The sequence below is a fragment of the Battus philenor genome, unplaced genomic scaffold, assembly GCF_028537555.1.
Source record: "Battus philenor isolate CCGP_79_NKW_IND1 unplaced genomic scaffold, ilBatPhil1.0.hap1 SCAF_4, whole genome shotgun sequence".
Classification (NCBI taxonomy): Eukaryota; Metazoa; Arthropoda; class Insecta; order Lepidoptera; family Papilionidae; genus Battus; species Battus philenor.
The window spans coordinates 9,054,607-9,074,934 of NW_027181704.1; the positions used below are offsets into that span (position 1 = coordinate 9,054,607).

Below are 20,328 nucleotides of genomic sequence, written 5' to 3' on the forward strand. Positions count from 1 at the left end.
AAAAAGATCCTTTAGAAAATAGTACCGGTAAATATACGTGAAAGTTTTATACACATTATAACACGTGTATTTTGAATAAACTTAAACCTATTAATTTCTTACAAAATATATTTTTTATTTTCAATAAACTTCTTACCGATTTATTTCATATCGTTAATGGTATGTATATGGACATCGGAGGGATTGTGAACGTTAAAATAATTAAAAAAAAACTATTTGGTATAATATACATGTGTCAGATTTAAAATAGTTTTCATTATATAAATTTATTTTTTTAAAGGTAAAAATAGTTTTCGGAGTAAAGAGAATCCTAACTGAAAGGAAACAATCTTAAAAAAAGGAAACAGAATGGCTGTTTCAGGCGGAATGCCTGTATGTATACACCTCTTGGAAAATATCGCAAAGTATTGCGACAGTCGCACTTTGTTAACACCTAAGTCGACTCAAATTGTATTTTTCATTTCTTTTCAATTACGTAAATGCGGATTAAAGAAATCTTAAAGTTGAAGTCCGCCGCAGCCTGAGCCGCTTCTAGTTTGCGTATTTTTTTGTTGAAATAGCATTTTATAGGATTAGCGCCAAAGTGTCGGTGATAACGGTTTAAGAGTAGAGAGACTGTTCATCACGCCAGCGTGACCGAGAACGTTCATATTGACTATACAGAATGATTGTTTATAGGTGTATATGCATTAAAGTCACCCCATTTATATTATATTTACCCTTTTTGTCATCAAAAAGGTTTAAAGCTTTTACACCTTTTTCCAATCACGGTTTCAAGTGATCCCTCTGGAATATATTACATTATTTTTTTATTAGAATGTGACAAATCAATTACTTTTGGCAGTACCTGTCTGTCAGTCTGCAGAGACAAATAGTAAATAGTACACCAATATCTCACTTTGCGTCGTGGTTACGTTCCAAAAAAACACAACGCAAATTGAAACGCCGCAAAGTGAATTAAGATTTTCTATAGCAAACCATGTAAATACAGAAGATAGGTTTCAGGGTCACGGAAATACTACTTTTCAAAAAGAAAATTGAACAAGGTAAACATTTAAAAAACAAAAATAATGTAACTCTGGCCATAAATAACCTTTTTGTAACCAGAAACAACATATAAAAATTTATATAAATTTATTATTCTCTTTTTAAAAAAGCACAACAGACTACATTACAACACATTACGTAATTGAAACTGAACTCTTAAAATTAGCAAAACTAAGTGAAAATAAAACTGTATTCAAATTGCGTTGAATTTTAGTTGGAAAGGGAATCCCCGAATTTTGATGGCATGTAGCAATTAGAAACAAAAGTGTAGCCAACTTTTAGAAAAAATAGAAAATTAAAAAAATAAAGACTCGAACCCAAAACAACGCAACCTCGAAAATCTAACGACGCACAGTGAAAATTAGTGCTAATTAAGCAGCGACGTAATTTCGAAATAAACGCAAAACGAAACGACGCAAAGCGAGGCATTGGTGTAATTATGTTGTATACGAGGGTGAATCAAAAAGTTCTTAGAAGTGCATATATATGAAACCTTTTTGGATCAAGTTCGATATTCAAATTAAAGAGTGTCTATCACACTATATTTATGCAGACTGTCATTAGTTTTTGTCACTTCGTTCGCATGTAATAAATTTTTTTGTGCAACGAGTTGCTAAAAAGTCAAAATTATGGATAAAAGTGAGTTACGTGCGGTGATAAAATATCTCAGTTTGAAAAAAATGTCTACGAAGGAAATTTTTTTGGACATTCAGCAGACATTAGGGGGTGATGCTGTACCCTATTCTACGGTTGCGTACTGGGTGGCTGAATTTAAAAGAGGTAGATCAAGCTGTAAAGATGACCCGCGTTTGTAGCTGCCGTAGAGGACTTTTTCGAGAGTCAAGAAAATTATTTTTTTTCACAAGGAATAAGGAAGTTACAAACGCGTTATTCTAAATGCATTGCATTGGAGGGAGATTATGTAGAAAAATAAAATATTATTATTTAAATCTTTGCATTTTTAAATATTGATTCCAAGAATTTTTTGATTCACCCTCGTATTACGTAATAGCGTCTTCAAAATTCACATTACGATTCTTTACATTATTTATTATCTCTGAAATCATTCCTTTTTGATTGCCAGTATTTTACATTTATTAAACAACTTTAAAGCTTTTATACTTTCCTATCAGCCTTTATTCAAAAGTACTTTAGGGTACCAAATTTCTTATTTAATTTCAAGTATTATGTCTTGTTAGCATTATATTTAGAATAAATAATAGAATCGAAATCAGATGATTCCAAAATGATTTACTAAAGGTAGTCATATAGAACACAAAGAAACATTGAGCAATGTTTCTGGTGCTTTTACAATTGGAAATTATTTCATCTAATTCTGTATAAAACACTGCAATCCAATTATTCATCTGCACTCACATAAATTTGAGTGGGTATAATTAAATATGAAACGAACATATATATATATATATATATATATATATATATATATATATATATATATATATATATATATATAAATACTCGGAATATATATACATACCAAACAAAACAAAGACAAATGTCAATGTATATGGTTACATAGTACATTAATAGGTTAAACATTAGCATAGCTAGACTTCCCAATACATTTATTTTGTTGCAATCTATATTTTAAATTTTCCATAATGATACCATTTTATGGAAATTATTATAGCTTATGCCAAAGCCAATATCTGTTGGATAGATAGGTTAAATAAATTAAGAACAGTATTCAAATAGAATATAAATTTATTTACAAAAAATTACAAATTTCTAATTATCATTAGAAGCCATATGCCTTATGAGATTAGAAATAAATTTGTCAATTTTACGCACGTCTTGTTGCACTTCAGTTTTGTACTGCAGGCACTAAAAAAGAAAAAAAGATTATATAAATTGTTTTAATAAATATAATCTGGTTGAACAAACTACATATAGTAAATGTCCAACTATTTTATAAAATAGACTTATTTCTTTATCTAAATTTATTTGTTATCTATGAGTGATATGTAAGTTATATATGATAATTAAATCATAATTTGTATGGTCAGTTATGTTTTAAAATAAATGAATATATTCAATTACTCTTCAACACTCCATGCAATTGTATCAAACCTGTAACGATAATTAATAATAGCCACATCAATCATATTCCAGTGTAATACAAAAAGCTAGTATATATCATAAGACCTATTACTTATTAATATATGTAAGCAAGATTTGATCCCTTACAAGGAAAGAAGTAAGTACTATTAAAGCAACTAAGATGCTATGGTAGTTGTGCAGTATAACAAGACTACAAGGCTGCATGTATGAGATGTAGCCAAAAAGCTTAAGAAACCAAATGTGAAGTTAGAGACATGTGAATGCCACTAGAGTACATTAACAATAAGATAATTATGATGGACCTCAATATTGAAGCACAATTTAAAAAATTAAATTATTGAATAAACTATATTTTCACATAGAACTTCCACTTACTTTCGGGTTATGGACAATATCTACATTTGACTAGTACTTTACATGCCTTAAGCATGATTTATAAACCTTTGATTAGTTAGGTAAATGTAAATAAATTAAAGAAATACCTAATAAAAAAAAATAATGATATAGCAAAATTTTAATTTTAATTAATCATGTTTAAATATATATGTTATTCTCTTCATAAAGTTATTAGAAACATAAATGTGCTACAACAATCAGCAATAGTTTTTCAATGATCTTTCAAATATGTTTAAAATATTTTGTAATAAAAAATAATAAAAGAGGCATTAAAATTATAAAATTATGTTGATAAATAATTAGCTGGATTTAGACTTAAATTATCAAATGATTCACTATTGTAAATGAAAAGGCAAACTTCAAGTAGGCTGACTGTCTTAAAATTCATGGTAAATAAGACAGGTAGACTGAAACTGTAGTCTGTATTATAAAGCACATGGAAAGCTACTGTCCTTCAGATGAAGACATTTAAAATAGAACACAGAGGGGATCAAATTTTGCCTGTAACTTATACAAGACATATACACTAACTTTGTAATTATTCCTCTTTTTTTGGTTCTCCAGTTGTCTTATATGACGATGGGTCTACTTTCCTATTCCCTTCACTTCATTTTAACTTTCCATGTTCTTTGCAATACCTATTAAACTTTAAAGTTTTTAATTGGTAAACATTTTACAAGAATGTTACAATTATTGTGCATACATTCATTTCAATTATCATTTTTAGGAAAAATTATAGAAATTAAATACCTAATAAGATCACCTTGGAGCCTTATATTTAACGAAAATCTTACTTAGTTCCTGAATGAATCTAAACTATGATTAATCTGATTGTTCAGCTCGTTTAGAGATGACTTTAACATCAATGATAAAGATTTCAAAATAGATTTCTAAATTATACTTTTATAGCAAAGTAGTTAGTCATTGATATTGGCTTCTTGAAAAGAATAAACTATAAATAAACTTGTTTTAGGATAAAAACCGTATTTTCTAGTAAAAACCAGTCTATGTGTAGTAATGAACATCCATCAACTGGTTTTAATGAAAATGATGGTCACATTAACACATCAGCTCGACAAAGAGACGACCTACTGTTATATTATAACTAAATTAAGTGAAATAAATTTTTGAGGCCAAATAGCATTAGCCAGCAAATAAAGAACACTCGAAAAAAACCGTAAAAGATAATATTTCAAGTACTATACCTTTTTATTATCTGTTATTTTTACCAAAAATATGCCTTTAGAATGGGAATATTTAATACTGTATCGAGTATTTATTGGATCACGCAAATATAACATTTCTGCTGACTTCTCAAATTCCTCCCAATTAGGTATAAAAGTCATTTTTCTATTACTTTTATTAGAAATATTTCCAATGTTAATTTTATTACAATTGCCGTGAACAAATCTACAAAATTACGAAAAATATAAAATCGTACAGCAAAAACATACAACACACGTTAACATGTTAGAATTGACATTTATGGGTTGCCATGTCATTGAAAGTGATCATATATATGAACTTATTTATTAACGTAAAACTATGAAATTTCTGATTAAATTAAATAACTAGAAGACGAAGCCTGTAATTAACATATTTACATAACAATTAAACTTTAAAAAACGTTACTCTTGGTACCTACTCCGGCAGTTCTGTTCCATAATCTTCAATATGCCGTTTCGATAATGCTCTTGGTTTCGTTATTGCGCTGTAAAACTTTTGCCGCGCTCTAGACGTATAAAACAGTATTCTACCATCTTATTTAAGGAAGGGTGTACGGTGGCAAAAATATGTTTTGAAATGAAATGATACAAATTTGCTTAATACAAAAAAAAGTGTCGTATTAATTTACAAAAAGTTGGCCTTTGTCCCTTTGTTGGCCCTTTTTCAAATGTTGGCCGCCACTGAACGTACACGTTCATGTAGTAACATCGCAATGGCGTTAACTTTTCGAACTAGTGTAATGCTTTGTGTTTGTCGCTGGGTTTGTTTCATAGACTTTTCTTTCCTTTGTAAAAAAAAGTCAATAGAGGTGAGGTCTATCGACTCAGATAGCCATGAATTCTTCCTACTAACAAGACCGTCTATCCACCTTGTGGTTGAACGTCCTATGTTGCGCTTGCCGACCTGTGGTCTACACTCCAGAACCTTAAAACCTCAATAGTCCTAGCGCACTGCACAAGTTGAATTAGTTGGGCCTCATCAGTTTGTTTACTTCATCTATGGATCTACTCATTCATGATAAGCTCCGTAGACAAATTTACGAGAGTATAGTCCTCTACGTGGCTTGAGCGAGCGCTTGCCAATGAGGCCTAAAGTAAAAAACTTTGAGAAATGCGTTGCATAAATATATTAGATGTGCCATTGCTCTGTTTAAAATGTCCTTTGGTTTCAGCCGGAGAATTTTTGCTGGCCGAGTATCTTGAAGTTATCATTGCTAAGTATGGCTTATTCTTTTTTTGTGATAAATAATAGTTTTAATTTTACATTTTCCTTGATTAAATATTGTGTTCGGGCTTATTAAATTGAAATACATTAAGCTATAAAATATTGCTAGGGTGATATTTCACGTAAATAAAATTTTGGAGACAGCTAAAAAGTGGAAAAGTCTCGCGAGCTTTGTTTTTAAAATAATTAAAAAACCATATTTAGACAAATAGTAACAATCCTAACTTGCCTAATTTAATTTTTACCTAAAATACAAATTTTAAGTTTTCGTCATATAAATTTGATGAAAAATATTTATTTATTTATCATAAATACATTAGACTCACAATCACCAAAGAAAAATTGTATTTTGTTAGATTTAAGAAAATATTGAAGTGGTCTTAATATGGCAGCACTCCACATGAGCGCAGCCAGCGAAGAAAATCAATACAACAGTGATGTCTTTTTAAAATGAGAACTTGACAAAACATTACTTTTAATTCATTGAAGAGACCATTTTATTTAAAACAATATCTGTTGAAGCTCGATGCTCTTTTTTTATTTATTTACATAGTGATGAATGTTCTCTTAGTTACGGCGTGGTAGAACGATCTGCGCGTTTCTGAATCCGCTTCATCTGCAAAATAACTACAAAAGGTTAGTTAAACCGTTAAATAACTCTTAAACTGTTTAATTTGTTAACCATTCATCCTAACAAATTATATATCAATGCGAAATATCGACTTTCGCCATTGTCTGCATCATGCATGCTGCATTGCGTTTTTCATATATACGTATGCGGTAGGTGTCTATATATATTTTGTCTTCTGCTTTATTTTGTCCTTTTATTTATAGGACACTTTTTATAATTATTGGATTAACATACCATTTCAAAATTTATTACTTGTATCGATAAGAAAAACATGAGCTGACATAAATATAAATTTGAAAAGATGTCTGTTAATGACATGCATTAAAATTTAACCATGAAAAGCTTAACAACAAATTATGAAATTCAGTGCAACTTTATTATAGAATTTTTTGTCGTAAACCAATCTTTTTATTAGTCGTTTCTATGTTAAAACAATCGATTTTAGTTATTCTTTAATGATTATACTAAATAATCATTAAATGGAAAAACTTATAAACAAATTATTAAAAACTATAAATACATTGTAGGTATAATAGAGGATCTCTATCATTTCCTTCAAGCTACCTTTAAATTGATTGAAGTGATGTATTTTCCATAATTTTTTTGTGAAATTAGTCACTTAACATAAACAGTGACCTAAAATTAACACATCCTGTAACAGTATAGCTGGTGGTTAATAGAATTTTGTTTTTTAAATTTTACTAATATAAATATTTTGATTACATTAAAAAATCATATAAATTATTTTTTTACTATTGTTACCTATTATATTCTATAATTTAATTCCATCCAGTTTTTTTAATACTTAAGGTGTTGAGACACAGGTAATGGAAATATTGCAGTCATGGTGAAGTCATAGTTACATAATGCTAATATTAAGTTTTAATGTAATAACATTACAGTTGAGGAATTAAAGGTTTTATCATAATACTAATTGTAATTGTAATACTATAATCATAATAAGTATAAGTACATAGTTGTAAATTACTGTGTAAAAGTAAGTCTAAGTTTTAAAAAGTATATTTATGATTGTTACATGTTGTGCAAGTTAATATCTATAAATCAGTTACAAGGATAATACACATCAATGGTGAAGTGAAATAAACTGTAAAAGTATATAGCAATATAGTAGTAATATTAATAGAATATAGAAAAGTAATGTATATGGCACAACCACATTTATAAGTAATATATTAGTGAGAAAAAATATACAAGTGATTGATTACAGGAATAATTTAGAAACTAAAGTGTAGTGTAATTCCAATATTACACCTCAGCTTTATGTTGTAAGTTGAAGAGGCTTAATTACTAGCATTATCTCTTTATCTTCAATTAGTGAAAATATATTTGCATAATTATCATGGATGTTTAATACGGAAATCATTTATATATGTAAACTCATTACTTCTGTTTTTCTTCATTTATTGTGTATAAATGAAGAAATCAATATCAAGAACCTTCTTAATCACTTTAAGGTTAATTAATCAATACTAAAGTTATAAATACTTACATGATGTAAAATCTTTTTACCTGCATATTATTTGTGGTTTCAATCTATTTACTTTGTTATACAATCACTATTGCATTATGCTTCTTGATTTAATATTTCTTTTTACTCTGAAAAATTTTGTTTTTGACCTTTTAATGTAATTCTAGTATAATACTTTTGTAATATGAAGTAATTTTTATCTTTTTATTTATTTTAAAATTAGTATAACACATTTTTTGCAGATCTTTGGTCAAGTCCACATTTTTAAACCTATACCATCATTATTTATAAGTGAAAATGGAGGACATTAATGGAGATCTTTATGGTGATGGTTTAGTTAGTCTTGGAGATGAGGGATCTTTAGAATCAACTGAAAATGGCAAACAAGAACAAAACTGTACAATTTGCGAGTGAGTTTATTTTCTTATTTTCTTATTTATGGGTTGCAAATAAATCCTAAAAATTAAATTGCTATCATTATTGTGACAAGTTTTTTATTGTATAGGACAGTTCTTTAGATTGATTGAACATTGTTCATGAATTTAATTTATTAAATTTGTTTTTGCAGCAATAAACTTTGCAGTCCCCGTGTTCTGTCTTGTCTTCATGTATTCTGTGAAGCCTGCATTGATAAATTGATGGTCAATGAGGCTGGGGATTCTCTGAAGTATGATTTAGCTGTTGAATGTCCTCTGTGCAAACAAGAAACTAAGGTGGTAATTAGATTTTTGACATATAACATCAAAAAGTTCAAGGAAACTATAGTTGATTTTTAATTGCTTTTAAATTATTTTATAGATCCCTGGAGGAGGAGCTTCATCATTACCTTCTGATTATGTTCTCACTAATATTCTGGATGTGTCATCTATGGATCAATCGGTTGTTTGTACTTGCTGCAAGAGTAAGGAACCAGCAGTTGCTAGATGCACTGATTGTTCTCATTTTCTGTGTTCTAATTGTAACTCAGCCCATGAGTTTATGAGGTGCTTTGAAAATCACCGAGTTGTACCATTTGATGCTCTCAGGTCTTCTAAAGAGAAATCTGCAGTTCATAAGCCAATTTTCTGTACTCGCCATGTAGGAGAAAGCCTTAAATTTTATTGTTGTGAATGTGAAGTTGGCGCTTGCACTGAATGTCTAACTGTGGATCACAAAGTTGGAGAACACCGTTGCGAAAGAATTGTTGATGCTGAGCCTAATCTCCGTGCCGAATTGAGAAACTTTATTGTACAAGCAAATGCTAGAGCTGAAGCTGCTGGTAGTGCATCTGCCAGACTTGATGATGCTCTTGGCGATCTTCAGCGACAACGCGATGAAGCGGAGGGTGTCATTAATGAAGCTTACCGTGCATACAAAGCTGCTCTCGAAAGGCGTCGTGAGAAAGCTCTGGAAGAACTTGAACGTTTACATAAAGAACGAGAGTTAAAAGTAATGGATTTATTCGATCGTGTCGACAAGACTGTCCAAAGAATCGATTGCGCATGTAAATTTGCGACGAGGTTATTACGACGCGGCGATGGAACTGAGATAGTTATGTTAAAAAAAACCGTTGCTTCGCAATTTGCTCGTTTATTGGAAGGAGCACCGGAATTCGATATAGATTATTCATTGGAATTTGTCACAAAATTAGAAAAATTCGATGTCATAACTGAGGAAACTTTTGGAACATTCCGCACAGAGGCTACTCGTGCAGAAGAGAGGAAGCGTGCTAGCGAGTCATCGGCAATTGTGTCCCTTCCATCTAATACCCACTCTCCTGCCGTTTCTGTAACCAATGCTCCAGTGTTTGATGACTTTCCTCTGGGCAATGTTAGAAGAGTAACAGGTGTATCTGGACCAGGAAGCTTAGTGGGGGTTCCCGGAGTGGGAGTGCCACCTATAGGTGTTCCTGGAGTGCCTTTGCCTGGGGTGAACAACACCAGTGTTATATCAGGTGTAGTAAACGTTAACAGCGTACCTGGTGTCGGCGCAGTCTCGGGAGTGGGGGGTGTACCGGCTCTGCCATCTATGGTGGAATATAATTTGCAACAATTGGCGAGTATTGCTGAGAAAGACGTTCCGCCACCACCGCATGCTTCACCAGCCCCTCCGTTTACTCTCGCTGAATTACTGGCTGGCGATCTTAATTCACCGGCTTTTAATAATCTACAAGCTCTTGCTAAGCTCGGTCTGAACACTGGTAACCATACATTTATAGTATTTATGAAGCCTACTTCTGTATTCTTAATATCCAAATTTAAAATACGTTGTTGCTTTTTCAGAGGTAAATGGGTTTGGAGGTGTTGGAGGAGTAGGGGCATTGGGAGGAGTCGGACCGCGTGGCGTGTCTCCGGGAAGACCTCTTCTTACTGCGGCCGAGGAAGCGGCTTTGGTCGCGCCACCAGCTCCGCTGGTCAGAGCCACTAAAGCCACACCTATGCATATAAGATTTAAATTCGGCCAGCTCGGTGGTGGGAAAGGGCAATTTAACTCGCCACATGGGTTTTGTTTGGGCAACGACGAAGACATCATAGTAGCTGATACGAACAACCATCGTATAACTGTGAGTGTAATCTTCATGCTTTTAATATTTTGAAAATAGTGAAAATATAGACAAATCAAATGTTTCTTCAGTGTCATATATTTTTATATTAATATTTCACATTGTTTAATTATTTTTTTATTTCATAGAAACAAAATTTATTTTACAAAATTTTGTAGGTTATCAATTTATTTAATGTGTTAAACTGTTTATTAGCAGGAAATCTTGCAGTAAATGGAATAGTATCTATGTGTAACCATCTTATTCATGTGTGTTTAATTATCAGACAAAATACTGGTGCAAAAAATATAAATTGTCAACATTTTTACTCTTAATTAGATTTACGAGTAGATAATAAGTAGACTTCTTAGATCCTTCGGTTGTTTGTATTATTTTAATAGTGACGGCTGATTTTTTTGACATGCCAATAACCTTTTTCAAAGTACTTGCTATTGTCAGGTTAGCCTCCCGTTGTCTGATTTCTCAATTTTTGCAGCTCCGCCGCCCACCACGTTAACATAAATTTCCCGTCTTACTTGATTTCCGGGATTACCGCTTTATATGGTTGACCGTCAGCATCCAAATATAGTTGCGGGACCTGCATTTATAATTCCTGCCGAGCTGCAAACCCCGATATTATCTACGCGGAACTTGTTTGCTTTCTTGGTGTTCAGCCGGTTCAGCCGTTGCAACTCTTACAACTCGGAGACTGATCTTAGTTGTATTGTGGTTGGAACTGACCATGCCGGGGGGCCACTTCCCAGGAATTGACCTTTTGCTGGGCACTTTTCCTCCATTCAGTAAAACCGACCGCCTGTTAGGTAGGTAGGTAGGTAGGCCTTCCTCCCGATGTGAGAACGGGCAGCTATTGTTGGTTAAAGTACCCTGCCAAGTCAGCACCTCTGAAGTTTTCTGCAGTGTTCCCGCAACACGGACTCCAGGATTAAAGTCCTCTTAAACCACAATGCATTGGGTTTCCGAGCTAAACCAGACATTAGAAAGGCGATCAAGACTCGAGGCTTTAAGGTTTTGGTGCTCTAAAATGATTAAAATTTAAGACTCTGATTATTTTACACCTAGCGAAGAAATTTTTTTGTCGAATCTGTTGTGAAATTCAAAGGTCGAATTTCATATCACATACAACCCAGGGAAACCGACTAAATGGGGCATTAGAATTTATACACTAGCAGATTCCAATACTGGTTATATTTGCAGTATTTTACCTTATTATGGCAGCATTATGACGGTAAAATTACTAAGACTGGACCTTCCAGTTTCTACAAGAATTCTCTTACACTTATATAATGATGCTAAATAAAATTGCAAGGTGCTCATGAGCAGAACACGTTTACCGACCAATATTATACTAGTTGCATGTTAGTTAATGATTTTTGTAAAAATAAAGATCAAAAGTATAAAAATAAGTAAACAATTGAAACAACGTTTTTTGACGTAATTTATTTGTAAGATCATTTTATTACATTATGTAAGTCACACAACGCATTCGCAAAAATCGCTTGGTCTTGCTACCTCGCCCGGTCGAAAGTGATCGTCCGTTAAAGGTTAAAATTGTTTTGTACGTTTATTTGATTTTTTTAGGTATTTGACAAATCGGGCAATCACAAATTTAACTTTGGCGTGGCTGGCAAGGAGGAGGGACAGCTGTGGTACCCGCGTAAAGTCGCTGTTGTGCGCGCAACGGGAAAGTTTGTCGTTTGTGATCGCGGAAATGAGAGATCTCGCATGCAAATATTCACTAAAAACGGTCATTTCTTGAAAAAGATTGCAGTGAGTATAATAAAGATCTTATTCTGCGTTTTTTTGCAAATCAATGAATATTTATGGCATGGGTTGAAACAAATTAAGAGCGATGTTATAAAGTAGTGTAAAATAACTTTTAAATATTTATTATGTATTTAAGGTGCGCTTCATCGATATTGTTGCCGGATTGGCTGTTACCGCCGAAGGTCTCATTGTGGCTGTCGACAGTGTCACTCCTACAGTTTTTATTCTTTCTGAGGAAGGAGATCTTATGAGTTGGTTCGATTGCAGCGAGTGTATGCGGGAGCCATCAGACATTGCTATCAGTGGTAAGAATGTCAAAAAGATTATGGATTTTTTTAAAATTATTGTCGCTATAATTATAATACGTACATGACATGATTCTGCATAAAAGAAATTTTTGTCAAAAATTAATCTTTTAAAAGTTAAAAATATTACTTTCTTAATCTGTGAACATTAATTTACAGGTAAAGAATTTTACGTCTGCGATTTTAAGGGGCACTGTGTGGTTGTCTTCGACGACGAGGGCAGGTTCCTTCGTCGCATTGGTTGCGAGAATGTCACTAATTTTCCCAATGGCATAGATGTGTCTGATGCCGGTGATGTACTAATCGGTGATTCACATGGAAATAAGTTTCATGTCGCTGTTTTTTCTAGAGATGGCATTCTTGTCACCGAATTTGAATGCCCTTATGTCAAGGTATGTATTCAATTATTATCAAACCATAAATACGTGCATTTTCATTCTTACCATCCCCCTACATTTTATAAAGATAGGCATTACATTGATTTATTAAAGTAGGTGTGAAAACCATTCCATGGTGAAACACTAACCTCCCCTAGGTCAAGAAGAAATTAGAAATAAAAAAAAAACTTGTGAAAAAATTAATAAAGAAATATAAATCCCTGTACCTACATAAAAAGGCGTGGAACGAAAGGTTCCCAATAACGGGGGCAAAAAACCTCCCCTAGGTTATTATCTCGCTGGAAGTTTATTATCTTTAAGGCATATATCAGTTTGCAGTCATTTGTATTAATTTTCCAATCACTTTCAGGTTTCGCGTTGTTGCGGCTTGAAAATAACTTCTGAAGGATATATCGTCACTCTGGCTAAGAATAATCACCACGTTCTAGTCCTCAACACCCTATATATAGTCTGAGGTATAGCTCGGCTACAGTAAGTCTGCATATGTCAAGATCTCACATTTATTCCCTTTATTTTTATATATTTAATTGCTGATTTTTACAAGGCTTAACTTTTTTGCTAAAGCAGTATTTGACTACTTATATTTGTTATTTTATGTTAAATTCATTTTAGTCTGATTTACACAATATTGTCCACAAATAGTAAACTACAGTGATCCCCAATTTTTCTTATTTCCAGATCATTATCGTTTAAGTTGTTGATTTATAGAATTTTAAGATTAAATGGGTGTCAATGCTACGGATTTGATTTAATCTGTCTTGGAGCATTGAATGCTTATGTATTGTTTCGGTTGATATTCATGTCTTCATTTTATTACGGTTGCATTTAGTTATAGTGACATAAAATCCAAAGTTTAGGCTAATATTATTCATTTTACCTTTTACTTTTATTATTTCCAGTCAAATGATGTGTTTTCATATTTGGTGGGATCTATTATTATACTTTTTTATCTGCCATAGCTTTTAAATTTTTATTCAATTATAATAAAAGCCAAATAATAGTTTTCTGCCTTTTATAGAGGTAAACTAAAATATTAAATAATAACTTCAGAAACTGGCTGCAGTTTTCTGTCATCCTACCAAATACTGCTGTATTACATAGAGAACTCGAAATTTAGCTGTTAACTGACTGGTGTTAGTTTTTCTTTCTAAATTTAGCAGCTGGTATGGTTCCTAGTTCGAGTGAAGTTAATAATACATGTCAATTAGGGGTCTGCGTAGGAGTGTCGCCTTGCAAATGTTGCGTTGCTCCGGAAACTATTGTATTGGGTATTTGTAACACAATCACATTGAATGATCATTTGCAGTTACACTCCAGCCTGAAGAGAGCAGTCATTGTGTGATTGTTTATACATTTCTAACGCACAATTGAGTTTATCGTTAACAAAAATTTTAGTGTTATTACGAGCAAAGGAGGCGACACTGTAATAACGTGCCATCTAGTTTAGGTTAATTGCGTATACAATATTATATATTGTCCGTTAAAATATATTTACCATTTACAGAATTCTTGTGTCTATACAAAATGTTTTCCATGTACTCTTGTTTTGAGAGCCTATATTTGAAAGGTTTGCCCTGGTTAGGCTATTTGATGATGATATTTTAGGATTTGGTTGTTATTATTGAAAAATCTACACTGGTGTGTTAGCCAACAGACACTGAGCAATTAAGACCAGATGGCCACAATTCAATAAATTTGCAATAATTTTTGTACAACGTAATTCGGATAGTTATAGAAATTTTATCAAACCTAGTTTATATAGCATTTTTGTGTACGTTTAGCTGCGCTTGATGTAGTCAGCTCGACGAATATTGGAAGTTTTCTGAACTGATAACACGCGGTACGATGAAGTTAAGTTTTACTTGAAAATTTTAACATGTTTTAAAGCTGTCATTTTAAGGAAATCTTGTTTCAAGTCACGATTTTTTCTGAAACGTTTAAATTGTTTTAGTAATTGTATTCCGGTAAAATGCTCAATTTTTTTCTGTTAATTATAGATAAGGTAATTTTTTCACTTCAATGATCAGAAATGTTAAAGTTCTGTTTATATTTAAAAAAGTTCAGTGTAATTTCATATGAAAAAACGAGTAACGGTAAATTAAAGAACGTGCCATCAAACATTTTAATTCAATGAGAATACTTTTGTACGTTCGGAACGCGTTTACAGTTCGCCAAAATTTATATATTTTTCTAGTTATCCACATTTAATATTTAAAATTTAGATTCATAATTTTTAGATAACTGCATCATTTATAAAATGAAACCTAAAATTCTATATAATCCAATTTTACATCATCACATTGAAAATGTTTATCCAATTTTTTAATATATTTTGGGGCGTACTGAAAAAAAAAACCTTGTATTTATATGGTATGATATATTGTATTACTAAATAATGGTTAATTTTACTTGTTAATTTTCTAATGGCAAGATAAACAAAACAAAGTGGTCTTCCAAAAATGGAGTTCTATATTACTTATAGGAAATTGGGAATTACATATAATTTAAATAGTACATAATACAGAACATCGATTTCCTTACTTATCTTAAGAGTATTTGCCATTATTTAGTTTTACAATAAGTTTAAGTTTCAAGTTTTCAAAAATATAGTACTTAACCAGACCACCTGAAAAGAAGTGTGATATTTTGTTAATATGTTATTTTACGCCATGCTCTCTAATTTCTATTTGAAGTTTTAAAAAGTTTTAAAAAGCAACCAAAGCAATAATTGTTTGCTTATTGTGAAGATGTTTAGCGCTAATTGTAATTTGAACAATTTGAGTTCCTGTTTTGTAAGCATTTTAACGTAAAACAACGGAGCGTCATTGTCACTTGCTTTACGAGGATTACATCTCATCACACAAACGAATGCAAAGGATTGTGTTGCAGCGCCATATCGTTCACGAACGCTTTTAGCAATTCATTATTAATATATTATTCGTAGTTTTAACCCGTGTACTTAACTAGTAGTATTTGTTTTGTATGTTGTGTATTGGAAAACTTGTAAAATATTTTATATGTTAGCGACATTCGATGTGATATGAGCAATACTAGAGAGACATTATACCAACATGCGAAGGTTTCAACATTTTGAAAGACATTGATGGGGCGTGAATGGGAGACGGGGGTCAAGGAGTGATAATTATTTGAACTTTGACGTTGAGTCTGAATCCTCTATTTATTAGTGAGTAACTTTTGGGTTTATTTTTCATATTGTTTTTTTAAGTTATTTGTTTCAGGATTTTTGTCCCGATAGTATTAGGGAATTTTATTTTCTTTATTTTAACTAGGTTAAAATGAGTCTACATACCCTTCGCGGATGATAGGTGTGATTAATACTCTAATTTTGTCATTTTACTGTTTTGTTCGAATACGCTCCGGGCCTATTTATTATATTTAAATAGTATTTTGGCCAGTGTGTTTAGGGCTTTAGAGTTACGAATTTTTACTGCCAAATTATTTTCATACGATATTTGTGCGTGCACATTGTAATTATTTTATTGTATGATACGCGTAAAGATTAGTTACTAATTGTTGCCAATTTTTGTTTTATTAATGTTCAGGGTTTAATACTATTATAATGTTCAATTTTATTTGTTGTCCAATGATCAAAATTATTGTGTTAGTGACGTAAATGAACCGAAATGGAACTTTAATGAGAGCCCCAAAGGGAGCGTTTGACGCTATTAATTATATTGCTTAGGGTTGCATAAAATTATTAAAAGTGGTGTGATAAGTTTTGGATAATTTTACAAATTATACTATTTTATGTGTGAATTTCAATATTAATAAATTTGAAGTTGAATATCATATTTATATGCGTAATTTTCAATGAATATTGTCGGCGTGTATTATTCTGCCGCATATATAAAAGTATTATCATTTTTGTAATTTTAATTAGCCCTACTCGTTTATTTTAGTGATACGTTGTTGACAATGTTTCCTCTGTTCTTGCCATGTATCTTATGTAGAAGTGAGTGTAGAAATTTTTGTAGACGTTAGAAGGTTGAATTGATATATGAAGCAGCAGCGTGCCGGCGGCCCGGTGGCCCGGTCGCCAGGTCGCCAGGTCGGCTGCCGCGGTGTTGTTTAGACGTGTTTACTGGCGGGGCGAGCCGCGAGCGCGGCGGTTATTCGCCGCACGCTCAGCTGTATATTCTTGCTGTAGCAAGTAAGCACTTAGTCGTGGGGTAATGGCAGGTCAAATGGTATCTATTGTCCATTGACATTACTTGATAATAATTGTATCATTAGAGTACATTACAGTAGCCTTTCTCGGGAATCTTTAAAAGTTATCTATATACACTTTAAAGCAATTTTTGGTAAATATATTTCTCTTAAATCTATATTCCCTTATGTATCCAGCAATAAATTACTTCAGTAGTAGTAGTTATCACATTATATGGCACTGAAAACCGCAGTCTAATGCGTTTCGAGCTCGTACTTATTCGTCATTTCGCGGTTAATTCCAAAGGGTTTTTAGAGTCTTGGATAGATTTGTGAGATATTCGCTTGTAGATAGGTTCAGTGCCAATTAATGCGATAGTCGTAGGGTTCGCAGCGCACAAGGTGAGCTCTTATAAAGTTACCCTCCCTATTGGAGGTGGGCGTATTGCCTATGTTTGTGGCACCAAGCACAGCTCGATGGTTTCGGTGGAGTTCGTGGCGGTGGATTTCAAAATGTATATGTTTCGCGGACCGCGTCGCAAGACTTGGTGGGTTTCGGTGAATTTTATTTGAACTCATTTAAGCATATTCGGTCTGGTTAGGACACAGTAAGCTGATCACCTGCTTGCCCGACAGGTATAGTGATCTCTGTACTAGATTATAAATCGTAATTCAATATGTTAAATAACTGAGAAACTAATAAGGGAAGGAGGTTGCCATTATCGATAAATAGATACATATTTTTGTTCCTTTACAAGCATGTTTTAGATAATCATATAACCAATGTTCACCCACCTCGCTGTCACTTAGTTGTATCCGCTGTTTTGAAACAACATTAAACATGAGGTTGTGAGCTCTGTTCCCACTGGAATTATAAGCCACATGAGTGCTTGTGCAATAAATATCACAGTTTGGATCTAGGCTTTTAAATTATTATAGATTATATACATTGTTGAGCTGATTATAAAAATTTAATATATTATTATACCTTTTAATATTGTTAAAGAATTCTAATTGCATTCCACATCTAGAGTGAACGAATTTGAAATGACCATTTTCAATCTACATTATACAAGTTATTTTTTTTTTACAATTGTAGGATTATTAGCAGTTGCCAATGTTTTCCTTTAGTCAGTAAAAGTACAAATATTTTAATATACAATTCTTGGTATTTACGTATTGTAGTAGTGTCTTATTTTTAATTGATTTGATTCTATAAATATAAGCATAATTTTTTTTCGTAAAGCGGCCATTTATACATCATCACACAAATTGTTCGGTAAAACAAAACATATCATACCCAATGTATACACTTCGCTGTCTCATTTTTGCCGGTACAGTGTTAACAAAATGTACATTTTTAATTGCTGATGCGCGTGAGCCAACGATTTTGTCGCGCTCGGGGCGTGTGGGTGGCCTTTACGATTTACTGGACGGTTCCCGGTCGCCTCGGTAATAATAATGTATATTTTGTGTACGTTTATAAAAATGTGCGAATGGTTTTTGTTTTCCTATTAAATTGATTCTCCCAGTGATTTCTTGAATTTATTTAGATGAACAGTAAAATGGCTTTTGTTTTCAAATTAGATTTAAGTATATCTTAGGTTATATTACACATTTAAGTTTCTCGTTTTCTTTTCAGTTTTAAGTATTGAAATTTATTGTAATTTGTGTAAAGGTGCATGTTCCATATGCATATTTTAATTTCGATCCAAAGATTTCTTTTATTGATTTTTAATTATTATTTTATTCAAGATATGAACATGACATTTGTGGATTGTCCATTGGTTCTTAATTATAGATTACTTAATCTTTTCTATAGAATTGGTGCAGCCGTTAAAATGTCTATTGTATTCTCTTAAGAATATATATTGCTCAATAATTTAATTCTGTTAATGAAAATAAAATTAGTAAGTAGTCCACGCAGCAATGTACGTACCATGCAACCCGTGGACTACTGTGACATGAGAATATATGTAACAGACAATACCCTCCGCGATGATTCGAAAACATTGTAAATGTTAAAATTTTATTAGAAGTAGTTGTTTGCCTCGGAGGCATCTTGCCGCGAGCAAGTTGCAGAGTCAGCGGCATCAGCACATGGAACCGGGCTCTGAAATCATTATTCTATTCTGCTTCTCGTCTTTTTCTTTCGTCTTTGCGTAAAAATACAAAATCTATGTTTCTTATAAATTTTCCGACATATCTACGACCTAGCAATACTAAAAACGGAATGCAGTTTAGATAATGTCTTCAGTTACCTTGTGTGGTGATGTTGACTGAGTAAAATTAGTATTTTGTCCCACAGTCAACGAATATTGTTATTCAATACAGGAGTCTTTGCTGCATTGTGCCTAGATCTTAGAAGTTAATATAACGAGGTAGAGTTAATCTCAAATATTTTGGCTCTTTGAATATTCCATGATATTATTTTGTTTTTCATGAAATTGTATTTACATTATATACATACATACACTTAGTAATATTGTATACATTAATATACATTGCGTAGTTTGTAACTTGGTTTTATTATAAAGTAAGATGCCCAACTGGTTATTCATGGTTTTAGTCCACAACACCAAGAAGCTGTCGTGGAATTGATTTTAACGTATAATCAAACAGTAGCGTTTGATAGACCCGCGTGGACGTAAAAGTTTATTTTAACTAGTTGCACATCTTAGTTAGACCAAATTCAATATCCACTGCGGTTACCTGAGAATTCATGGAAATTGTTGCAATGTTGTAAGACAATTACGAATTTTCACGTGATTTGCAGATTTAAACAAGTTTTTGTCGTGTACTGTGGACAGGTTAATAACAGCACAGAGCAGTATAATTCAGAGCCTGCCTAAAATATATTTTTGTCATGATTTTATTTAGGTATATACATGTTATTATTCACATATTACAGTTTTCTCGATATTAGCTTGTATTTTAATTAAGAAATAATCATATTTAACATTGCCAGGTGATCAGCAACCTGCACTTTAATATTTTTGGAAACTATTGAACTTAAATTGTACTGACTTTATAAATATATTTACTTCAATAAA

At 32.2% G+C, this 20,328-nt stretch overlaps 2 protein-coding genes across 3 annotated transcripts; one reads left to right on the top strand and one right to left on the bottom strand.

Moving 5' to 3' along the window:
- Positions 1-2,757: 2,757 nt before the first annotated feature.
- Positions 2,758-5,003, bottom strand: Srp9 (signal recognition particle 9). The gene is made up of 2 exons (XM_068771916.1): positions 4,734-5,003; positions 2,758-2,895 (listed from the first exon to the last, which is right to left on the bottom strand). The coding sequence occupies exons 1-2, from the start codon at positions 4,872-4,874 to the stop codon at positions 2,800-2,802; spliced, it is 237 nt and encodes a 78-aa protein (XP_068628017.1). The 5' UTR covers positions 4,875-5,003; the 3' UTR covers positions 2,758-2,799.
- A 1,403-nt stretch (positions 5,004-6,406) lies between these two features.
- Positions 6,407-19,794, top strand: mei-P26 (meiotic P26). 2 transcript variants are annotated; one of them, XM_068771467.1, is made up of 9 exons: positions 6,407-6,615; positions 8,342-8,509; positions 8,668-8,815; positions 8,898-10,278; positions 10,361-10,641; positions 12,220-12,408; positions 12,542-12,710; positions 12,870-13,102; positions 13,458-19,794. In XM_068771467.1, the coding sequence occupies exons 2-9, from the start codon at positions 8,397-8,399 to the stop codon at positions 13,560-13,562; spliced, it is 2,619 nt and encodes an 872-aa protein (XP_068627568.1). In that variant the 5' UTR covers positions 6,407-6,615; positions 8,342-8,396; the 3' UTR covers positions 13,563-19,794. The 2 variants fall into 2 exon arrangements, with proteins under 2 accessions (XP_068627568.1, XP_068627569.1); XM_068771468.1 differs by having other exon boundaries at positions 8,668-8,812.
- Positions 19,795-20,328: the final 534 nt, after the last annotated feature.

Excerpts from the sequence above, each read along its gene's own strand:
- mei-P26 (XM_068771467.1), top strand. The coding sequence starts at position 8,397 with ATGGAGGACATTAATGGAGATCTTTATGGTGATGGTTTAGTTAGTCTT. Across the intron at positions 10,279-10,360 it reads TAAGCTCGGTCTGAACACTG|AGGTAAATGGGTTTGGAGGT; the intron begins GTAACCATACAT and ends TTGCTTTTTCAG. Across the intron at positions 12,409-12,541 it reads ATTTCTTGAAAAAGATTGCA|GTGCGCTTCATCGATATTGT; the intron begins GTGAGTATAATA and ends TATGTATTTAAG.
- Srp9 (XM_068771916.1), bottom strand. The coding sequence starts at position 4,874 with ATGACTTTTATACCTAATTGGGAGGAATTTGAGAAGTCAGCAGAAATG. Across the intron at positions 2,896-4,733 it reads AAATAACAGATAATAAAAAG|TGCCTGCAGTACAAAACTGA; the intron begins GTATAGTACTTG and ends TTTCTTTTTTAG.